Source organism: Lissotriton vulgaris, chromosome 10 (genome assembly GCF_964263255.1).
Source record: "Lissotriton vulgaris chromosome 10, aLisVul1.2, whole genome shotgun sequence".
Taxonomy (NCBI): Eukaryota; Metazoa; Chordata; class Amphibia; order Caudata; family Salamandridae; genus Lissotriton; species Lissotriton vulgaris.
Window position 1 is genome coordinate 21793118 of NC_141698.1, and position 22748 is coordinate 21815865.

At 47.0% G+C, this 22748-nt stretch overlaps 1 protein-coding gene across 1 annotated transcript in view; it reads left to right on the plus strand.

The window, feature by feature from the left end:
• ATP6AP1 (ATPase H+ transporting accessory protein 1) overlaps positions 1 to 16561 on the plus strand; it is a 68169-nt gene extending 51608 nt beyond the window's left edge. Inside the window, exon 10 of the mRNA XM_086940290.1 lies at positions 13899 to 16561. Coding sequence (XP_086796416.1) covers positions 13899 to 14108 — 210 coding nt within the window. The 3' untranslated portion in view covers positions 14109 to 16561. The remainder of the gene's footprint in view (positions 1 to 13898) is intronic.
• The last annotated feature ends 6187 nt before the right edge of the window (positions 16562 to 22748 follow it).

Sequence of the window (22748 nt, forward strand, 5' to 3'; positions counted from 1 at the left end):
ATGCACCTCAGGCACGGGGCTGACTTAGTTATTATTCACACAGCTCTGATGATGCACCTCAGCACGTGGCTGACACAGTTATTATTCACACAACTCTGATGATGCACCTCAGGCACAGGCTCACAGCTGTTATTATTCACACAGCTCTAATGATGCACCTCAGCACGGGGCTGACGCAGTTATTATTCACACAGCTCTGATGATGCACCTCACGCACGGGGCTGACTCAGTTATTATTCACACAGCTCTGATGATGCACCTCAGGCACAGGCTCACAGCTGTTATTATTCACACAGCTCTGATGATGCACCTCACGCACGGGGCTGACTCAGTTATTATTCACACAGCTCTGATGATGCACCTCAGCACGGGGCTGACGCAGTTATTATTCACACAACTCTGATAATGCAACTCAGCACGGGGCTGCCGGCAGTTATTATTCGCAGCTCCGTCTCGCAGCGAGCCTGGGAGGCACGGAAGACAAAGCGATCGCTTTCACTTTCTCAATCGCTTGAAAAACAAGACGTGCGCATGCAATGACAACCAGCATGGGGGGCGTGTCTTAGCCCGGGTCACGTAGCCCCGTAGTAATCCTACACAATCCTGCTGTAAATCCTAAATCCGCGATATCCTACCTGTCGTCCCGGTCACCAAATACGCTGGGCTTCAATCTGCGACCTCCGGAGCTGCAGTGGACCGCGGAGCCCCAGCCACCCGACATGGGAGTGTTGTGCGCGGCCCAACCTGCGACTGCCGTTGTGAGCTGGTGCCAGAGTGTGGCATGGACCTGGAGTTGTGCGGGTGCCCGGACCCCAGCCCTGACCTGACGCTAACTCTGCTTAGCGAAGAGAGTGCCCCAGGTCCGTGCCTCCGTGGTATTCCTGGTTGCTGCCGGGGCCGCAGCTGAGCGCGGAAGCATTGTCCACTGCGACAATTGTATGCAGGAGCTGTTGGGCACCGATGAGCCACTCGCGGCCTGTGAGCCGGGCTAGACATCGAGCGGCCGGCGGTGACATTTTGACCTCTCTCTGCTACAGAGAGTAGAACACAATTTGGAGAACTGGTGAGGCAGGTGAGGAGAGGTGGGGGCCCAGAGCGAGAGAGCCATCAGGGCACAAGACTGCTAGAGCATGGGAGACCTTTTTGGTTGGTGCGCACATTTCTAGGTGGCGGCGGGGGGGGGGGGCGGTCTCGGTGCGCTCGTGTGTGTGTGTGTGCGGGCGGGGGGGGGGGGGGGAGTCCCTGTATGTGTGCGTGCGTATATGGGCGCTCGTGTGTGTGTCTGAGCATGCGTGTGTGTTTGCGCTTCCCAGGAGACAGGAGATGGCCACAGCAGCGCCTTCTTCAAGATGCGCGCGGCCAGCTCCTGTCTCCTGGAAAGCTGTGTCGCTGACTATAGGTCTCTGACGAGACCGCGCTTACGCGCGGTTAACGCCACAAGACCTAAAAAGCGTCTTTTACATGGTCTGCTCCGGTCTCCCGTGAGAATGAACTGTCTGCGCGTGAAGACTGCACAAGGACGTGTGCAAACGTGCTGCAAGGCTGTTTGCTGGTTATCTTTAATGCATGGAATGCCTTGGAGACCCCTGTGTTGCACAGAACGCATTAGGGGCCCTTCCCCACACCATACCAGCGTATGCACCGCCATGTGCCATGCACTGTCCCTTCCTATCAGAAAGAAGGCTTAATCCAAAACCCTAATTCGCCCGTAACCTTGTGTTGTGCGTAATCACGCCGCGTACACAGTTATGTCGTACGCAGCCTCTTTCCCTAAATCATGAGGGTGCAATCCGTCACAACCCCGTGCAGTGCAAAATGAACCGTGCCGCACACATCTCTGGCTTTTACCACACTGTGTTTTACGAAATTCTTGGCTTTATTATCTTTTTCTGCACACAACGATGTGGTTTACCATCCTGTGCACAACCCTATGTTTTACCAACCCATGCTGTGCACAATCCGATGCGTTACCATTTGTAATGCATTGGATTGTGCACAACATGGGGTGTTAACCCATCGATTGTGCACAGTAAAGGGTTGTAAACCAACGGATTGTATTGTAGAGCGCAGGATGGTGCTACTCTGTGCTGTTCAATCCAATGGTTTACTATGCAACCCTGAGCTGTGTACATTTGATGCGTTACTACCCTGTGCTGTGCACTATTCGATGGATAACCACCCTGTGCGGAGCACAACCCTGTGGTTTAACATGCAGTACTGTGCACAATCCGAAAGTTTGCAACCCACTGCTGTGCACAACCCTGTGGTTTACCACACTGTGCTCTACACAATCCAACGGGTTACAACCCTGTGCCATACACAGCTCAATGGTTTCCCACCCTATGCTGTACACAACCTCTTGGTGTACCGTTCTGCACACAAACCTATGGTTTATCACCCTGTGTTGTACACATACACACCCTGTGGTTTACCACCCTATGCTGTACACCACCTCGTGGTTTACCGTTCTGCACATAACCCTATGGTATACCACTCTGTGCTGTACACACTCTGTGGTTTATGACCCTATGTTGTGCGCAACCTTGTAGATTAGCGTTCTGTCCATAACCCTATGGTATGTGTTGTGTTGTGCACGCTCTGTGGTTTACCACCCTAAGTTGTACACAACCTCGTGGTTTACCGTTCTGCGCATAACCCTATGGTATACCACTCTGTGCTGTACACACTCTGTGGTTTATGACCCTATGTTGTGCGCAACCTTGTAGATTAGCGTTCTGTCCATAACCCTATGGTATGTGTTGTGTTGTGCACGCTCTGTGGTTTACCACCCTAAGCTGTACACAACCTCGTGGTTTACCACCCAGTGCTGCACACAACCTTGTGGTTACCACCCATTGTTGTGTACACCCTATGGCTTACCATGCTGTGCTGTACACAACCCTGTGGTTTACAACCTCGTGCTATGTGTCTACCTGTAATGTGCACACCTGTGCCGCATACAACTCCACAACCCAAACTAGGTGCATAGCAATGTATTCTAACCCATTAATGAAGAAAACCTAGTCTCAGAGCATAGCGCACGAGTGTACGGAGATCAGCTTGTGGTACTCAGGGGTACTTTTATTTCAGGACAAAGGGGACTTCTTCGTCTGATTCAAGAGCTTTATAAAATACCCACCACAATCCACTTACCTTGTGGACCATGGACCTCGCAAGGGTAAACTCTGTATAATAGTCAGACTAGAGTCCAGTGCTGAGGTGCCTCCAACGCCTTCATCACACGCGTAGATCAGCAACGAAAGCCAAGAAAAGTGCCTGTAAAACGTCCAAAACTAAAACCCTTCCTGGCTACCATGAAGTAAAATAATGTGAAAAGGGAAGAGCAGGCGCACAATTAACACCCCGTGCCCTATTAAAACAAAGTGGAGGACTCACTACAACGAGCGCTCGCCATTGCGGGACGTCAGCCGCGTGTTTATTTTTGCATTGCGTTTTCACTTTAAAGTGAAACGCGATGCAAAAATAAACACGCGGCACCCTGTCTCCTCTTGAGACAGCCCATCCGGACTGGATCGAAGAGCTTGTTTCTACAACCTGACTCCTTGCGATAAGAAACTGCTTCATCACAGAAAGAAAGCAGGCGAGCCAGTCAGGGTGGGCCTGACCAAAAAGCCAAAGGGAGGCAACACTGAAAGCTCATTTCCAATGACAGGCACCCGTTTAGCATTAACAGAGATGCCGTCCAATGGAAGGGAGGGGCGGGGCTTAAAGCCCTTTTCCGAAAGTCCTCGTTCACAATAAATCTAGCTGAGGCGAGCGGCGCTATGCACTGCAACGCCACCCAAGACCTAAAAAAGGCTCTGGGTGATGGGATCCCCGTTGCCAATACCCCCCCCCCCCCCCCCCCCCTTATTTGGTGAGGGTTTAATTCAGTGCGAAACGGCTGCAGGGCTGGCACCACATGTAAGGCCCTCAGGCCAACCTCCTGCCGCACACAGCTGAAGGGCATGTATGACTGGGGGCTAGCCCTACATATGGAAATAAGATAGACTTAAGGTTTCTGATTCTCAATTAGGGTTTGGATTTAGACCTGTTTGATAACACTTTCTGTTACTTTCCTTGTATATGATTGAGCACAGATTGCTAAGTGAGGTATTTTTTCAGACTACGGTTGCTAAGGCTTTCTTCTTGTATATTAGGAAGGGTTATTTGGGAATGCGTATTTTCACGGCTGCTCATCATATGCTTCAAAGGCACGGTGTGAATTGCCTTCTATAAAGATTGTGGAGGGGGTGGCGGCGGCTTTTGTTTTATGGTGTTTTCTTTATATAAATGTTCATCTAGATGATGTGGCTTTGAGCTGGTAAATTATGCCTGGCACAGCTTTTTGTAGTGCGGTCTAAAAAGAAAACCCCTCTAAGTTCCGTGTTCCCTTTCACACTTGTGTTGTCCCTTCTAAAGTACTGGAAAGTCTTTCTGTATTCAGGTCTTTCGATTCAGGGGGTGATGGGATATGTAAAGCAATGGTGTAGTGAATCTCCATCCGCTTTCTATTGGTGACATAAGTGATACGACAGGTGAGAAATTTCTTCTATGTCTATCAATCTGTGAATTTGTTGAGCGCAACTCGTCACTAGTGAGGGAAGCCAGGGGCTGCGGGCTGCATTTGAGCTAGTCCCGAGAGAAAAATGATGGGCTATATTGCAGGGTATGGGTCTTCCTGCCCAACTGTTGGATATCCTGATTAGACTCCATACGAACAATTATGCTCAAGTTAGATAAGGACGATATGGGGAATTGTTGGATCGCTTCCCTGTGAAAAAAGGGGTACGCAAGGGGTGTGTCCTGGCCCCAACTTTATTCCGTCTTTATCTGAACGGGCTAGTTGGCCATCTGTTGCGTGTAAAAGACAATGATGCCCCTGGGCTGGCGACCGGGCGCGTCCCCCGCTTCGATGTTTGCAGATGACACTCTGCTGTTATCTAAAACATCAACGGGGATCCAGCGTACCTTGGATGGTTTCGCAGTTTTTTGTAAACTGTGTGGGTTGGATATTAACTTAGATAAGACCAAGTTTATGATTTTTAACCCCCATAAGGAAAACTCGCCCAAACCCTCTGTTAAACGGTATATGCCTCGAAAGAGTCAAGACCTTTGATTACTTGGGCAATACCTTAACGGAAAATTTTGACTGGGGGCCTCAGACAGCAACGGTTTCCCTCAGGCTGTCCCAGGTAGCTGGGGGAATCAGCAAAGTTCATAAGTCTTCGGTCTTCAAGCCTGCTGCACCGGTCGTAGAAATTTACAAACTTCAGGCCAGAGCGGCCTCTACTTATGGTGCAGAACTTTGGGGCTATAAACGATAAACTAATCTTGCGAGGGTTGAACATGGTTTTATGAGGAACCTACTGGGATTACCAGCTAGTACACCATTAACTCCGCTGCGTATGGACTTTGGGTTAGAACCCATAGAGGAGGTAGCAGCTGCTCGGCCATTGATGTATTGGAAGAGGCTTTGGTCCGTGCCTGAACTAATATCCTATAACGAGGAGTTCACTGAGGTATGGGCTGTTTTAGAAAATAGGAATATTCCATGGCTTGTGTATGTGAGGGCACTTTGTGGACAAATTGGTTTACCAGAGTTGTGGGAGAATCCTGCAGATAGCTGCCCAAGGACAACAAAAGCTGAGCTATGTCAGAAATTATAACTGATCTCTCCAGAGGTGCTCAACTCTGGGTAGATTGACGGTGAAGTTCCTTCAAGTGAAAGTTGTACCGAGCATGGAGAATTTTTTGGACTTAATTTATCCTGCTCTTGGAAGGAAACTCTACATACAGCTTAGGATTGGCAGCCTCCCACTTAGGGTATTCACTGGTAAATGGGCCAATATTGAGAACATTGTTTGCCCAGCTTGTAACTATAAACAAGAATATATTTTCCATGTTCTGTTTTTTTGCCCTGTCTACCGGGCAATAAGGAAATGCTGGCTGATTCCACTTTGTAGGAACCTAGGTTTCACCCAGTGTGCTCATGCTTGCAGGGTTCTTCGTTATGATACACACCCCCCTATTGTCTTTGCTGTATCACAATTCTTGTTGAGTATGTGGCGTAGATGGAGAAGTTTCCTATAACCTTGTATACACGTATTTTACTGTACCATTTGATAACTATTTGATTTAATCTAATTTTATCTTCATGTTTTTACTGTATATGTAATTTGTTGTTTTAACCACCAGTGATATGTCCTGACTTTATGTACACTTTTATGGTCTATTGACCGAAATAAAGTTATCTAAACTTAAACGATTAGCCAGGCCTTCAGGGACTTTTGGAACTCTGGAAGAGATGGGGCACATTATGTAGATGTGCATGATATGGAAGCATGATGTTTAATAGAAGGAAAAGCTGTACTCTATTTCAGCGTATTTACCCGGAGACGAGATATTTTACGGTGACCGTTTCTCAAATATGGCCGCCCTCTGACGATGTTTACTTAGTTTTTATAAAAATATATGAAATTGACCCGGATACATTGCTGTTTTGGAAAAATACAAGAAAGCCCTTGCTTGACTCGCGACACAGGGCGAAACATGTGTTGGCTGTTCTCTCTTGCTCTTCTTAAATAATATCCTCAATGAAAAAATGATAAATGAGTGAAAATGGATTAAATAAAGTGAAAAATAAAAATAACCACTTTCACTCCAACCAATTCGTACTGTTATCTTCACGAAAACAAAAAAGAAAAATATACCCATTGATGGGAGTGAACACAAACAATTGGAAAAGAGGATCACATGCTCACATCTTTCTTCTTACTCTATATCAGCGTGCATTCTAGAACAAGCATTGGCGAAACAAATAGTTCTAGTCTTTAGTGTGTACAGCGCTATGTACTTTGTAGTTAGATTCATTGTAAGATGTGGTGCTAGTAATAGCAACTATTCCTGTGCATATTGCAGTTAGTCACCCTATTTAATAAATGTGCTCTTATAAAACAAAGCCATCTTTTTCTAAACCATACATATTCGTGTTTTCCTTTCCTTTAAAGTTGATTATAGCAAGTATACGTATGCCTGTGTAAAAGAACAAGAGAATAAAGTGATAATAAATAGACCGCTCCTAAGCGTACTTAGGGTAAATGTGTACGAAAAGAAGCCATTCATGTGCAGACTTTTAATCCCAGCCGCTTGGCTTTAACATTACTTTGCTTTTATGCTTCTCTTGGAGACCAGCTCAGTTCAAAGTGGAAAGTAGAAGATCATCACAGGTTACATGAAAACTCTTGTTAAACCCCATGGCTGGTGTCAAATATTAATGTATGAGTAACCTCAAAGGCTGCATACATTTACATGAAGCAGCAGGCTTCAAACCCTTAACATAAAGAGTATTAGAAGAGTCAAAGGTTACGATTTAGCAGCAACTCTTCTGTGTGACATTTTATGATCATGATAGCACAGCCGATAGTCACTGGACTTTCAATTAAACTTTTCAAAGGAGGTGATGACGCTTTAGGTGAAAACTGAGCAGACCAACTCCATTTAAATGCAACCTCACAGCTCACAATTAGAACTAAAAAGGGACCATGTGAATTGTTAAAGTACATTCATAAATGAACTGAAAGGTCAGCTTGTTAAAACTCAAACAGTGGCAAACTGTGTTTTTATCTCACACATACTTAAAGTATGGTTAAAAGCAACACTTAGAACACTTCATACCTTGATACGGTACTTGGCTCCTTAAAACAATGACTTAATTTATACATATGTTGCATTGCACAGTAAACAATGATTTATGGGTCTTCGGCCATGTACGCGCTCAAGCCTGCAGAGGCTGGAGCTGCAGCCACAAGGACAGCCTGAATTTAAAAAACAAGAGTATACCTCCTGCTTCCCCAAAGTGGTAATTATGTGAGTTTAGCAACATGAACATATGAAGGCAGTTAAAGCCTCACACACACTGGGTCTAGTATAGAGTTTGGCAGGCAGGGTATTCCGTCACAGACATAAGGGTGTTCTTTGTCCACCAAACCCGATGCTACCTGCTCCATCCTGAGTCGGACAGGCCATCAGTGTTCAGAGAGCAGTCGCCCCCGCTGTCATAACACTTATTCAGAGTGGTTGAGTAGAGCTGTCAAATTGAGGACATTAGACCGCCTCCGCTATTCAGAGCGAGCAGTATGATCTGTTTTTTTTTTCCTTCTTCAGTTCGTAACCACAGGAAAAACCTGTCTGTCGCAGGCACAAGTGGAAAAAACTGCACCTACAATGCAAAAGGTCTCGCAATTACACGAGTTTGAGCTATTGGCGTTGTATATGGCAATGCCTTTTATTTGTTTTCGTTTTTAAACATAAATAAAAGGCATTGTCATTTACGATGCTAATCGCTTAAACGCTCGCAAATGAGAGACCTATCTCATTGCAAATGCTTGATTAAAAGTGTGTGGGGGGTTGCAAACATAAGGCAGCAGAGGGAACACAGACAGGGAGGATGTGGGGAAGCAAAAATGATGTTTGTTTCCAGGAAATGATTGTGCGTTAAACGCAGCCTCGGACAGCAGGTCAAATTGGCATTAAGCAGTGAGGTCCAAAGTAACAGCATTTAAATGAGATTTGTAGACATGTAGAAGCAACATTCAAGAGTAGCTGAATTTAAGTTTAGAGTGCATCGAAAGGTCACACGCGTCTACTTCAGAACTGTTGTTTAAAGCACAAAATTCACGTCAGAATTTATTAGACTTTAAAAACTATTTCAGATCACACAAGAATTACATTTTGGGAAATGGCCTGAGCCCGCAAGTTTAAAGTACCAAATTTGTTGGTAAAAACCGTACAGATAATCTTGAAAGTATATTCTCATGAACTGCTAATAAACAAATGGGGACCAGGAAGAGGAATTTGAGTGGGGGTGATTCGCATTAGGGCGAGAGCTAGAAGAAACATTCACTCTTATAGAGTTTTAACATAAAAAATTAGGTCCCTCTATGCAAGCAGTGGAAGGATACAAGTTATCCAATCAAAATCATGGTACAAATGCAATGCTGTAGGGGAGGGACAAATATGCTCTAGAGGGGAGAGCCAATCTCTCTATGGGGAGAGGCAAACACTTGAAAAGAAGCCACCAAATACGCTAGCTAATGAGGGACAGAAATCCGACCAATGGTAAGCATTGGGCTGGCTGTAAGCCTACTATATGTTTTGGTATGGTCAATAAGAGGCTAAAGGTGGTCTGTTTCTGATGGATACATCTGCCTGGGGATTTTTCACCTTTTACATTACCCCAATATGCAGCATTCTGCAGACACTTTACTCCTCAGCTCTTACACTGACGAGGATGTCACAGTGGAACAGCTCCGCAAGCGATTCCGCATTATGTCATTGAAGCAATAAAAGACCTAGTCAGTGTGCTGACATCAGTTCCCTTTTTTCCGTGCCGTCGACGCATACATTTTTTCCCCACTCCATTTCTGGGAGTTTTTGTTGTTCTTGTCATGACTTTGTACTCCGAGGAGGTGTGGTTTCAAGCCATCCAGAGAATGTGGGGGGCCAGATGTCGATCACTGACCCCCATGAAGATTGTTTAAGGTGTCTCCTGTTGGACCATGACGTTGGGCAATGCACTACGTGCAAGCACTTTAATCCAAAGGCGCTGAAGGAGAGGGAGGCCAAAAAACAGAAGAGAGGTCTCATGAGGTCACAGACTCGCTTGAAATCGGTGACTGCACACACTTTGAGGTCTTCTAAGAAACACAAGAAAAAGCGGTGCCATGGTTCTCTGCGTCGCTCTTCAAAAGATGCGACTCTGAAGTCTGTCCCCAACGTCATTGCAGGGATGAGATCTCTTGACTCCTTCACCGAGGGTATCTGTGACCCTGTCTTGCTCCTAGAGCAGTGACTCCACGGGCTACGAAAGATGCAACTCCTCCACCGTTGCCAAAGTCAACCACTCCACTGCTGGCTCCGTGGTCTCCGGAGCCAAATTTGGTCCCTCCTCGAATGGCTCCAGAGCCTGTGGTATCAGATCCGGCATATCCTGCTTTCCTGGTTCTGGGATCGGATCCGTCACATTTTTAAAATGTGATGTTTGGCTTGTTCGCCTGAGCTGCGAACCCTACTGGTGCGCCTGTTAGTCCCATGGGTCCGTTTGCATATTCCCTGGGAGGTTTGCTACCGCACTTTCACCCAGACACTCCAGACGCCTTTCATGCCTGTGGCTCCAGGGAGTTGGCCTCTTCCGATGCCAAGATTTTTGACGCTGCTGCAGTCCTAGAAGGGACGAGCTCCTCTAGATGGTTCATCCACGGTGCTGACTGGACCAGCTTTGACTCCTGTTCCTGTGGACCTCCATTTCGACGCCGATCCTGAAGTCACCGGCATTGGATCTGGCGCCACGGATGCCAGTTCTGATGATGAGATCTGAGAGCGGATCAAAGGCTGTTGGAGGAAGAAGAGTATCAAGGGGAACATAGAGTGGCTGAGGAAGGAGAGATTGTAGATTCTGACCTGAATTTGTTTGGGTTTGCAGAAGGCTAGTGACCTGAACACCTCTCCTGAGAGGGAGCTTTAATCACCAAAGGGCCTGCCGACGCAGGAGGTGGCCACATATGCTGTGATCAGAAAGTGTACAGACCTGTTCAAAAGGGCAGTGCAGTAATTCGTGCTTTCCCGCCTCTACAGAGGGTCCATGCCATCCAGGTTACGATTCCACTTTTCCAGAATGGAACAGCTGTTCCAGTCTTGACGGTCTTACGCCTGCTCGGTCTGTTTGCTTCTTGCATACTGTTGGTCAACCATGTACGCTGGCGTATGAGGGCTCTCCATTGCTTCCTCCGCAGGCAGTGGTTTCAACACAACAGCGATCTCGAAGAGGTGGTCAGGATCTCCATCGACACTGCAGCGGCTCTGCTATGGTGCAGTGTTTCAGGCAACCTGTCTCAAGGGAAGCAGTTTCAACCTCCTTCTCCGGTGGCCCCAGTGATAATGGATGCCACCATTCTACTTGGGGAGCACATCTGGAGGTCAAAGGTCTTTGGTCTCCAGAGGATTGTTTCACATCAGACTTTTGGAATTGCGGGTGATACATTTGGCTCTCAAGACCTTCCGTCCTTCCTTCCCATTGCGGTCAGTCAGTTCAGGTCCTAACGGACAACACGACCTCAATGTGGAACATCAACAAACCGGGAGGAGTAGGTTCAAATCTTCTCTGCAGAGAGGCTCTGCGACTGTGGTCCTGGGTTTTGGACCGTCAGATTTGCATAAACACAAATCTGGCCGGAGAACTGAATGTGCGTGCTGAGTCTGTCAGCAGTATTGGCCGATCACGAGTGGCGTCTCCATTGGAGGTGGTCTTTCACATTTTCAGGATGTGGGGTTTTCCTCATTTGTACCTATTTGCCACTCAAAACACGCACAGGCCTTCATTCTGCAGCCTCCAATATCTGATGCCGGGAGCATTGGGTGACTTTACGTTAGATTGAGGCTCACAGCATCTTTACGCGTCCTCCCCCCCCCCCCCCTCCCCCACCCAATACTCTTGATTCCTTGAGTTTAGAGGAAGATTCGCCAAGACCAGGCCCAAGTTATATTGATCGCTCCAGATTGGCTGCGAAGGTTGTGGTACACAGACCTCCTTTACCTCTCATTGCACACTGCTCAGTCCCCCCTCTCAGGGCAGACCTCCTCTCAATTGCAGGGGCAGATTCTATACCCCCACCACCAGAGCCTGCACCTTCACGCCTGGAGATTGAACATGGCAGCCTGAGTTCTTTCCCTCTTCCACCGGATGTGGTGGACGTTCTATTATCAGCCAGAAGACACTCCACCAAATTGGTCTATTCTGGTATGTGGCCATGTGTGGTGAGAGATCGATTGATCCTTTACAGGCTCATTTGTCTGATATTCCAAGTTTCTCTTTTTTTCTAGCGCATCAGGGTTGTGCAGTAGCTACTGTTCAGGGCTACTTGTATGCCTTGTTAGCTTTTCTCTGCTTACTAGATCAACCCTTGATGTTTAAATCTCCTAAAGTTATGAGATTCATTAAGGGTCTCAGTAATAGGTTTCCTCCCACTCTTTTTTTTTTTTATCATGCCTCAGTGGGATTTGAATTTGGTTCTCACATTTTTGATGGGTTCACCATTTGAACCATTGTATAGTTATCCCTTAAGGTTTCTAGCGTTTAAAACTATATTTTAGTGGCAATTACTTCCGCTAGGAGGGTGAGTTAATTGTAGGCTTTATTTCAAGCCTCCCTTTACGTCTTTCCAGACGCATACGATGGTTCTTAGAACCAGAGTCGCTTTCCTGTGTAATGTGGTCCCTCCTTTCCACTTGTGGCAGTCCATCACCTTACCCACCTTCTATCCTCCCCCACCTTCTATACTCCCCCCCTCACCCTTATAAGGAGAAGGAGAGACTGGACACCAAGAGGGTGGTCAGCTTCTACTTGGACCGAATCAAGGAGCTCATGTTGGACGATCAACTCTTCATTGGTTATGTGGGCAAAATGAAGGGCAAGGCTGTCCACAATAGAACGCTGTCCAGGTGGATCATCATGTGTATAAAAATCTGCTACGCCTTGGCCAAGAAGGAGCCCCTTGAAGGTATTTGCGATCATTCTACCAGAACTAAGTCCTCTACTTCAGCTTTGGCTAGAGGTGTTCCTGTGGTAGACCTCTGCAAGGCGGCAACTTGGGACTCCCTCCACACTTTTGCGAAGTACCATTGCTTAGATTCAGAGGTGAGAAGGAATGGCCATTTTGCTTGGTCTTTCATGCAGTACGTTTTGGTATAGGCAGGCAGGTTGGCTCCCCAGGGAGCAGGACTGCTTGTGGATTCAATTCAAAAGGTGAGGAATCCACAGGCAGATGTATCCATCAGAAGAACAAGTTGCTTACCTTCGCTAACGCTATTTCTGGTGGATACAGTATCTGCCTGTGGATTCCTCACTGACCCACCCGCCTCCCATTTGCCTGTCTGCATAAACCGAAAAAGAATAAATGTATATCTTATGTGATTTATTGGTGGAATCATGTGATACTTTGCACTTTGAATTGTCTATGATGAAGAATATCCAGGCTTGTTTGTATACTGTGTATACTTGTGAAAATGTTGGCGGTTCATTCGTTCGCCTTGAACGCACTGAAAAAATGGGTAGAACTGACAGTACGCCAACAAATTCTTCTTATGGCTCTGATGACATCACACGGAGTCACATGCGGAGCCATTCCTTTCTGATGTCCTAGTCGCTGTGGGAGAGCTTTGGAGAAAAGTGTTTGTGGAATGCTGTGCATTGGGGTAATTCAGACGGTGAGGAATCAACAGCCAGAAACTGTATCCACCAGAAAAAGCATTACCGAAGGTAAGTAACTTGGTCATTAAGACCTAAAACAGGAGTTCCTGTATACTACACTAAGGACTGGGATACTGACGGCATTAAATGTTGCATTCTGTTGTATTTGTCATGTGGTATTGCTGGCATTAAATGTTGCATTTGTCATGTGGTATTGCTGTCAGTTGTGAAATTAATGCTTCACTGCCCAGTAGGATAATATGCAAGCTTGTGGATGTGAGAGATGCCACCCTAAACTACCAGTGTTACAGGTAAATAACCTATTCTTTGAATCGTGAGCTCTTCTTGAGTAGAATGCATAGTATGGATTGGGTATTTATCTTCTTTTCCGAGCATTGGTGATTCGAATACCCTCTGTAATATCCCTATGGATAAGAACTTATGTTACGTAAACTGTGTTGAACTCTGTATCTGTAGTTGTACATTTGTTAGAGTTTAGAAACGTTGTCTTCTCTTTGTGAGCAGAGGAAACTTTTGTCAAAGCTGATTAATTTAATAAACGTGCATAGTCTCTTATCTGGCAAGACCGTGTCAACGCCATCCTATTGTTTCTTGCCTAATTTTTCTAACTCTTCTGCCCTTTCTTTTACAGATTCAAGGTTTTAATGTGACCGGGCTGAGCTTCTCCTATGCCAGCGACTGCGCAGCCTTCTTTTCCCCAGGGATCTGGATGGGCCTCATCACCATGCTCCTCTTTGTCTTTATTCTTACCTACGGACTGCACATGGTGATGAGTCTGAAGACCATGGATCGCTTTGATGACCCTAAAGGTCCATCCATCTCTGTCCCCCAGACTGAGTAGAGGTGTTCAGAGAGGATTCACAGGGCGAGGATTAGGAGATGTATCTTTCTAGCCAGTAGCTACTGATTTGTAGCTCAAAACCTATAAAAGTATGGGGGTGGGATATAAGAGGTCATGTCCTACTAAAGCAAGGATAAATGGGGAGGGAAGGATGGGGTAATAAGATTGAAGGGATATTTTGTGATAAACCGCTTGTTGCTGTATTTTTGTGAATCATACATACATTTCTAAACCGGCTGTGCTGCTCAGAGTTCCAACATGGCACTGGCTGCGCTTCCTGTTGACTGCTTCTTTTTGATGGGAGCCAGCTTGCATGACTCCCAGCTTCATATTGGAAATCTAGCAAGGAGTGGTTGCTAGCACCTGCTCTGCCCCACCCCGGGATCCTGTAGCACCCTCACATTTTCGAAGCATTTGTCTTGGGTCCTGGCATTTGCCTGGCCTGTTCTTCAGTGAGTCGTAGGAATATGCCCCTGAAAGCGCTAGCTGGTCGACTCCGTACCCTCGGACAGTGTGGTTTCTTCTTTACGTTTATGGGGCAGTCGGTGCTTCTAGCCTCTACTGTGGCTCAAGACTGGAGGAGTTGGAAGGCCAGTGGATGCTCCGTACTGCGCAGTGCAACAGTGACTTCCTGGGACGGGTCATCTAGCCTGATTAGCGAGGGCGTGTGTGGGACTATTTTTGGCTCCAGCTATCACAACGAGAAGAGGCTGCTGTGAAGTCTCAGCTACTTCGCTTTGGCTTGTACAGGTTTATCCCTTACAGAAGGCCCTTATGGACGTCTTCTTGTCGTTGTTATTGGTGTCTTACAGTAATCCTTATGAAATAACCCATGCACCTGGGTTTGTCGTTGACTACCGGGGACAGCCTGACTGCTCGTCTACTGTGGTCCTGATGAGCCCTTGCTAGGATCTGCCTGCTCAGAGGCCTGCTGGACTGCGCCTGCTGTGTGATCTAGTCGCAGAGGAAAACCAAACATGTTTAATGCGACTGATAAGAGACAGAGCTACATAATAACCACCATCCTATGGACGTATGTGCTGTTGACACCAGTCTACGGCATGTTTGTTCTTATGCAGCTCTTTGTAGCCAGGGAGCCTAGAACGGCTGGGATGCCACGGAGCGCCTCAGAACAGGGTTTTGTTTTAATTTAGTAATCTGCTTATCCCACAGTTAGGTTACAATTTTGCACGACTTGTTGGTGATCGCAAGAAAGTCTTTCTATGTCATACACTGGATTTAGGAATTTTATTCACCCCTACCTAAATACAAAAATTATTTTTAAAAACGCAAATAGCCTTGTCCTTTGACGCGCGTGCCAGAGGCGTTGAGAGGAAAGAGGTTGGGCCTGATTCCAATCTTAGCAGACCGCGTTGCCCTGTGACAGGCGTGACTGACATCCCATCCGCCAAATTACAATTCCATTGTATCCTATGGATCTTTAAACACTGCGGACGGAATATCCGGCACGTTTGTAACAGTATCATACCCGCCAAGATCATAATCATGCCCTCATTGCCCCTGTGCTTTGTCCTACAGCCAGTTGGGCAGGAGTTCATACCCAAGTAGATTTTACCTCTGGCGAAGCAATTGGCCCCTGAATTCAGAATCTTTATTTCTGACTACATCAGATGTGAAACCACGACCTATGTGCTTATTTAAAGCCCCACACATTTTCCCTTTTCTCTAATTATATTTATTCCTCTCCCACAGCCTTGTTTGGATTTCCCAGACCAACACCCTTTTATTCACATTCAGTTATGGGACCCACTAGGCCGTTGCTCGAAAGATGTACAAATTTCTTCCCTGTCTGCGAGGCATTGGCTTTCCTTGTATTATAGCAGAGCTCAAAAGAGCACTCATTTTAGAAACGTGATGTGTGAGCTTGTGTATTTATTTGTGAAGTGTCTCCTGTGGTTGTTGCCAGTTTACGTATTTTCAGCTGTTAGTCAATTTATAAAGATCTCGGTGTTCAAAGGGCCCCAATTCTCGACCTGGGGCACGGTGCTGTGGTTTGGGGCCCGAACACCTCTAGGTTCAGCGTGAGGATGTCCTGCAAGAGTGGTGTACAGGGTGCGGGTCCCATTCCTGTGCAAGGAGATTTTTCATCCTTTGTAATTTCTTTGTGTAGTGTCCCAGCACTTATGAAACAGGAGCCCAGGAGGCTTCAGTCCAAAAGGGTGTGTTTGGCTCCAAGTCCTGTGGGGCTTGTATTGCATGTAGGTCAAACCTACTGAATGGTGAGGGATGGATATATATTTTTCCTGGGTTCCAAAAGCAAGTCCGTATCTCACTCGCTGGGTGGAGGCACAGTTCTCAGAGGCTTGGTCGGGGAGTGGGCCACCTGAACCTGGAGGTGTTAACAGGTTTAAATTGCTGTTTACTTCTTTCTGTAACGCGTCACTGTATAATGTAAATGTACAAAATGGAAATAAACCTCCAGAATGACCTGATTTGTGACCGTCTTTTATTCTGACCTCCAGCACAGGGGTTTATTTGTTCCTCTTTGGTCGGCTGATTATTGTTCCTCCTTTACTACTCTGGCAGTCACTTTGTCCCACCACAGTGATCTTTCGTGATGTTAAGGAAGGCTGAACACTGCCTCATATGGATGGAGACTGGGATACGGTACTGGGGTTCCAGGAAGGGGCCCCTTTTTAGCCTGCTTCTTAAAAGTTGGTAGCACAGAATTTTAGGATGAAGAGACAGATAGGTGGCAACAGACTCCCCCACCCTCCTTTCACCTCCGGCCACAGTGTCTTGCTGTCTTCCAAGTGCGGGGACACACTGCCAGTCTAAAATCTAGCTGAGAGCACACCTCTCATGTCTGGGCCCAACATAACAAACAAAGGCAGCTGCAGCAAATACACTCAGGCAGCATTGTGAGGCTGCAGCAAATACACTCGGGCAGCATTGTGAGGATGCAGCAAATACACTCTGGCATACACTCGGGCAGCATTGTGAGGATGCAGCAAATACACTCAGGCAGCATTGTGAGGATGCAGCAAATACACTCAGGCAGCATTGTGAGGATGCAGCAAATACACTCGGGCAGCATTGTGAGGATGCAGCAAATACACTCTGGCATACACTCGGGCAGCATTGTGAGGATGCAGCAAATACACTCGGGCAGCATTGTGAGGATGCAGCAAATACACTCAGGCAGCATTGTGAGGATGCAGCAAATACACTCTGGCAGCATTGTGAGGATGCAGCAAATACACTCGGGCAGCATTGTGAGGATGCAGCAAATACACTCTGGCAGCATTGTGAGGATGCAGCAAATACACCCTGGCAGCATTGTGAGGATGCAGCAAATACACTCGGGCAGCATTGTGAGGATGCAGCAAATACACTCGGGCAGCATTGTGAGGATGCAGCAAATACACCCTGGCAGCATTGTGAGGATGCAGCAAATACACTCTGGCAGCATTGTGAGGATGCAGCAAATACACTCGGGCAGCATTGCGAGGATGCAGCAAATACACTCTGGCAGCATTGTGAGGATGCAGCAAATACACTCGGGCAGCATTGTGAGGATGCAGCAAATACACTCAGGCAGCATTGTGAGGATGCAGCAAATACACTCTGGCAGCATTGTGAGGATGCAGCAAATACACTCGGGCAGCATTGTGAGGATGCAGCAAATACACTCGGGCAGCATGGCAGCATTGTGAGGATGCAGCAAATACACTCAGGCAGCATTGTGAGGATGCAGCAAATACACTCTGGCAGCATTGTGAGGATGCAGCAAATACACTCGGGCAGCATTGTGAGGATGCAGCAAATACACTCGGGCAGCATTGTGAGGATGCAGCAAATACACTCTGGCAGCATTGTGAGGATGCAGCAAATACACTCATGCAGCATTGTGTGGGTGCAGCAAATACATTCGGGCAGCATTGTGAGGATGCAGCAAATACACTCAGGCAGCATTGTGAGGATGTAGCAAATACACTCAGGCAGCATTGTGAGGATGCAGCAATCTGTTTCTTCTGATGTACTAGTATTCATTGGCACCAAATAAATGGAATTGGTCCTTTGGCCAGTACTACCAGGGGCGTGTTTATCCTGAAATAAGATAGACACGTCTGTCCTGGGAATCTTTAGGTCTTTGTACAGTGCACCCAGTCTCGGCGGGGATCCTCTCTACTTCCACCTTAGTCACACTTGGCACTAGCATATGTATAAATATAAGCAGAGATACTCTGAAGAAGGGTTGTGCATTCGGTACCAGCCCCTTTGATCCTTCATCCTTAGGGCTACCAGCCTGTGGTTACTGTGGTTATAGTGAAAAGCTGCTGACTTAGGAGTTGGAGCAAAAAGAAAAACACAGTAGACGATGCTCCTGGACACCGTTCTCAGCTGCTGAGGAGGCGCAGCAGAGCCCTGGTGCAAGCATTTTTAGGCCAGTGCCCATCTACTGCACCTCGCAAGACACATGACCCAGGATCCCCTGGTAGAGAAGAAGTCTTCTTCGCTGTTTGGCCTCTTTGGTTTCCTGGATCCTATGCTGGCTTCCTGGATAAAAGCACAAACAAGTCTCCTTGTGACAGATTCCTTAACTCCTGTTCCCAGCTAGATCTGGATGTGCACTCCCTGCTTGCAATCGCACTTCCGTCTCCCCCTCTGGAGCACTTCCTCACTGTGCTTTACATTGCCCGTAGACCCTCTTCAGCTCATGGTTCTGATACCGGTTTTACCAGTTCATCCTTTTGGCCCTGGAGTTCTCAAGTTCACAGCCCCCTTTGTTCACCACAATCCTTCCTCCTTGCCTTAGACCAGCCTGATCCTCACAAAGCAAAGTTGATAGGGTGTACTGCCCAGTTTGACATCAAAATCTATAACTATTTATGGCTTTGAATCAACCATTACTGTCCTTCCAGATATAAGATTGGGCTTGCCATCCGGTGCAGGGTCAGAGACCGCCCATAACTCCTGTCCCAATGGCTGATGCCCTGGGACCCTCTCCCACGCCTGCTGCCCTCTGCTGTTTCTGCCTCCTACTTCCCCATGGGGACCTGGACCCTGACAAAGACCGTGAGGACACAAGCAAGCAAACTTTCAGGGATTTCTCGAAGCCGAAAAAGCTTGGTTTGGGTTGACGGATGATCTCCAAATCAGGTACTTCCTTCGGAGAGCTCACAGGCTGTATTCCAGGATGCTATGTTCAAGGTGACCTGTGACTCTACTGGTTCGATATTGTCTCCAGAGTTATATACGCTGCACTCTCCCAGATTGTTAGCATTCAATAAAGATTTATTTAAGCCATTGCCTCCGCCATCACCTACGTGTTTCGACCGGCAGGTCTTGATCACTCACGTGTTTCGACCGGCAGGTCTTGATCACGGCGTTTAGCCGTAATCAAGGCTAAACACCGTGATCAAAACCTGCTGGTCGAAACGCGTAGATGATGGAGGAGGCAATGGCTTAAATAACTCTTTATTGAATGCTAACAATCTGGGAGAGTGCAGCGTATATGTTCTTGGTGGAGGATTTTGCTCGGGTAAAGTTCGACCCCCGCCGCGAGCACCAGCTGTGTGAAAGCGCACCCTTCGTCTATGAACTGGTTTGGTGAAAGTTATATATGCAGCAGCCCATATTGTGATTGTAATATGCCAGGTTTGCAGCACGCGCTGCTGTAGATCACATGCTGTGTGCACTCCTGCCCACTAGTGTTGCAACTGGTTTGTAGAACTACAGTGCACCAGGACACAGACTGCCCCTCAGATTCTCCTTTTCCTTGTGGGTTATTGGTGTGGAGAAACGAAGCATTAGTAGGTCTCTAAACTCCAGTATATATGAAACTATGGGGAAAATATAGGGCCAGGCATTCTGGCATATCCTTACATCTGGGGAGGTGGGTAGGGCCCATCTAAGTGTACAGCCATACTAACCGATTGTTACGGGTAACTAACATTTTCCATTTGCAGCTTGGGCTGTTGAAGATCGCATGCGTACATTGACTGAAAAGCAATACTCCTTCCCCTAAGCGCCAGCTTGCAAACAAAGAAGATCAGGGATTGGCTTATCCTTAGAGCTTTGCTTGGGTCATCCTTGAAGTGCAGAGTATCCAACCTCCTTTAGCGGTGAAGTGCCTGCCGTGCACCCTGGAATTGAACTTTCAGTGGTTTATGACCTTCTGCATCCCTCTGATTGTCACCTGAAGGAGGTGACTTGGAACTTGTGCGTGGGATGAGATGCAGTCCAGATAGAGGCTTCCTCTCCAAGGGCCTCCACTCTTTCTCCACCTGTACTTTTGAAAACTAAAGACTTGGACAGTTAGGGCTGATCTGGAATCGCCAGCATCTCTAATCGGTGCCCATGAATAGTTCAAACTGTGCCCGGGAATGCAGTGCTCTCTTCCCTTTTGCCCCAAAATGATAGGCCCATGGTAATTTTAGGGTGGGTGAATGAGAAATGCCTACCCAAGGCAGCAGCAACCTGTGACCTGCCACTTGGTCTTGGCTAGCCTATATCCAAGCCCCGAAGGAAGCCGACTGACCAGTTCTGCCCGGTACAGTGAGGGTGTGAATCTTTACTCGACTCTGTTAGTCTTTGCGTGGTGCACACGTGGCCCCTCCTGCTGCTGGGCCTTGGAAGACCTCGGAGGTGGCTGAGAAGACCCCCTTGGCTTAAGACCGCAGGTGGGCCAGCATCTTCAGATGTTCATGGGTGAAGCCATCCCCGAACAGATGGCCTTGTGCCTGCTGCATCCCTAATTTCCCGTCCCTATTGACAGCATATGCCATGCTTGGAGGTACCACTGCTTCCATTGCCTAAAAGGCAGGCTACTCTTTGCCCCAAGCATCCCACTGTTGGTGGCTTTGTTGGTTCTTTATAAACCTTGGCATCAAGTGTACTAACCGGTTCAATCGCATCATTCGCCTTGACCTGCCTCCCTTCTGGGCAGGTCTTTAGTAGTATCAGTAGTAGTTATGGGGACACACATCGCTACAAAATATTCAGGTCGCAGAAAATAATTTTATAAGACAGCTAGCGGCTCTCCCATCGAGTAGCCCCCTCCTCCCCCTGAGAATGGACTTGGCACTGCGCCCAATCACTGAAGAACTGGGCCTAAAACCTCTGACTTACTGGAGACGTCTGTGGAGCAGTCAGGATCTGGGTCACTACAGAAGCGAATTACAGGAGCTGCTCAGGCTAATACATGTGTCCAAAATCCCTTGGTTAAAGTATATCCGGGACATGTGCACAACACTTGGAATCCCTGAGCTGTGGTGTAACCCTGAAGTAACTGCCACAAACCTTCCAAGGAAAGAACTCTCCAGACTGTTTTACAATTTTATGCTCGAGAGCGCTCTGGGTTCAATCAGGGAAGGATCTCTAAGTGACATTTTTACCAAAGCAAAAGACTCCTACAGACCTGAGTATGTTTTGGATGCCATGTAAGAAAGATTTTCCTGCAATGGAGATATGGCTCGCTACCACTGAGGGCCTTCACCAAATCCTGGAATGGCAACCTGGAGTTGGCTACATGCCCAGCATGCAATTACAAGCTGGAAAGTGAGCTACATGTGGTATTCTTTTGTAGAGCGTACAGTAAAATCAGGAGCTACTGGCTGGTCCCATACCTAAAGAACTTGGGTTTCCGAACTTATGCCCCAGCGTATAGAGTGCTAAAAACAGACTTATCACCTACAACTGTCTTTGCCATGGCGAAATTTTTGACGGCAATGTGGAGAGCACGCGCAGGAATTATAAAAGACTCCAATATGGCATCTTCTATTAACTTTTAAGCTTAAATCATACATCTTTTTAGACTCCAATAATGGCCTTTTAAAAACTTGTAATAGAGAAATCATTTTAATGTTTTATGGTATGTTTATGTGTTTATCTTTTATGATCTGAAACGATCGAAATAAAGATTATTTGAATTGAGTAGTATCATACATGCTGGAACACAGGATTCAGCCTGCAGAGATTTGTTTTTTCCAGAGAAAATGGCCTTTATTTCAACTTTCTCCTACCTGAAATTGCTCCCCCCCCCCATTTCACTGCAAGTTAATGTGGAAAATGCATTCACCGTCTATTTTTCAAACTCTCCCTACTCCTATTATCCAAACGTTGGTCTGATTGTACTAGGTCAGATTGGAGGTGTGTGTCGTCTCCAGAACAGCTGACACTTTCTTCCCATTGGTGGCCCGAGGACTCTCAAAGAATGGCTGTTTCCCACATACATTATCAAGACACACACACACACCTCTACACACACCTACACACACACACACACACACCTCTACACACACACACCTCTACACACACACACACCTCTACACACACACACACCTCTACACACACACACACACCTCTACACACACACACCTCTACACACACACACCTCTACACACACACACCTCTACACACACACACCTCTACACACACACACCTCTACACACACACACCTCTACACACACACCTCTACACACACACACCTCTACACACACACACCTCTACACACACACACACCTCTACACACACACACCTCTACACACACACACCTCTACACACACACACCTCTACACACACACACCTCTACACACACACCTCTACACACACACACCTCTACACACACACCTCTACACACACACACACCTCTACACACACACACCTCTACACACA